Here is a 674-nt window from a genome sequence, read left to right on the forward strand (position 1 = left end):
CCCCCCTGCCTCCCCTGGGAGCAGCCCCCACTGCTCGGGGCCCCTCGACACCGTCCTGCCCTCGCTCCTTCTCCAGCTCTTGCCCACCGCTCTCCCCACCCGTCTCCGTTCCCAGCTCCCCCAGGGCCCTGGTTCCAGTGGGCTCCTGCTCCCCCTGCCCATACTGGTCTGACTGGGCTCTGCTCCCTCCCTTCCCCCTGCTGCTGGCACGGCTCCTGTCCCGCGCTAATCTCCAGGCGGAGAGGCTGCACTCAGGAATATCTCAATGGTGCGGGTGACTCACGGGGCCCTCAGGACAGAGGAAGCCCTCATTACAGGAGGGAAAAACATCCCACTCATCACTCGCACAATAAAGCCGTCATGTCAGAGCTCGGCTCTGCTCCCGGCCCATTCCCAGCCCGCCGTGTGTGCGGGACAGAGCGCTGAGGATCCATCCCCACGGACTCTCCGGTGCCGAGGGGAAGGCGAGGGAAGAGGGGAGATCCCGGGCAGGGACTCACCGCATTGATGGCCAGGTTGCCGCGGGTGTTGGCGGGGGTGACTCCGTAGAGGATCCCGGCGCCGGCGATGGCCCCGACCAGCTGGGCCACCACGTAGAGCAGCGTGCGGAGCAGGGAGATCTGGTTGCCCACGAAGAAGGCGATGGTCACGGCGGGGGGGGTGGGGGGGGCGGG

At 67.8% G+C, this 674-nt stretch overlaps 1 protein-coding gene across 1 annotated transcript in view; it reads right to left on the reverse strand.

Annotated features, from left to right (window-relative positions):
• The window catches only part of LOC102044541 (aquaporin-5), a 3,120-nt gene that overhangs the window by 2,207 nt on the left and 239 nt on the right, over positions 1–674 (reverse strand). Inside the window, 2 exon segments of the mRNA XM_005430229.3 lie at positions 501–656; positions 658–674. The exon segment at positions 658–674 is cut by the window's right edge and continues 239 nt beyond it. Coding sequence (XP_005430286.1) covers positions 501–656; positions 658–674 — 173 coding nt within the window.

This window comes from Geospiza fortis, unplaced genomic scaffold (assembly GCF_000277835.1).
Source record: "Geospiza fortis unplaced genomic scaffold, GeoFor_1.0 scaffold635, whole genome shotgun sequence".
NCBI lineage: Eukaryota > Metazoa > Chordata > Aves > Passeriformes > Thraupidae > Geospiza > Geospiza fortis.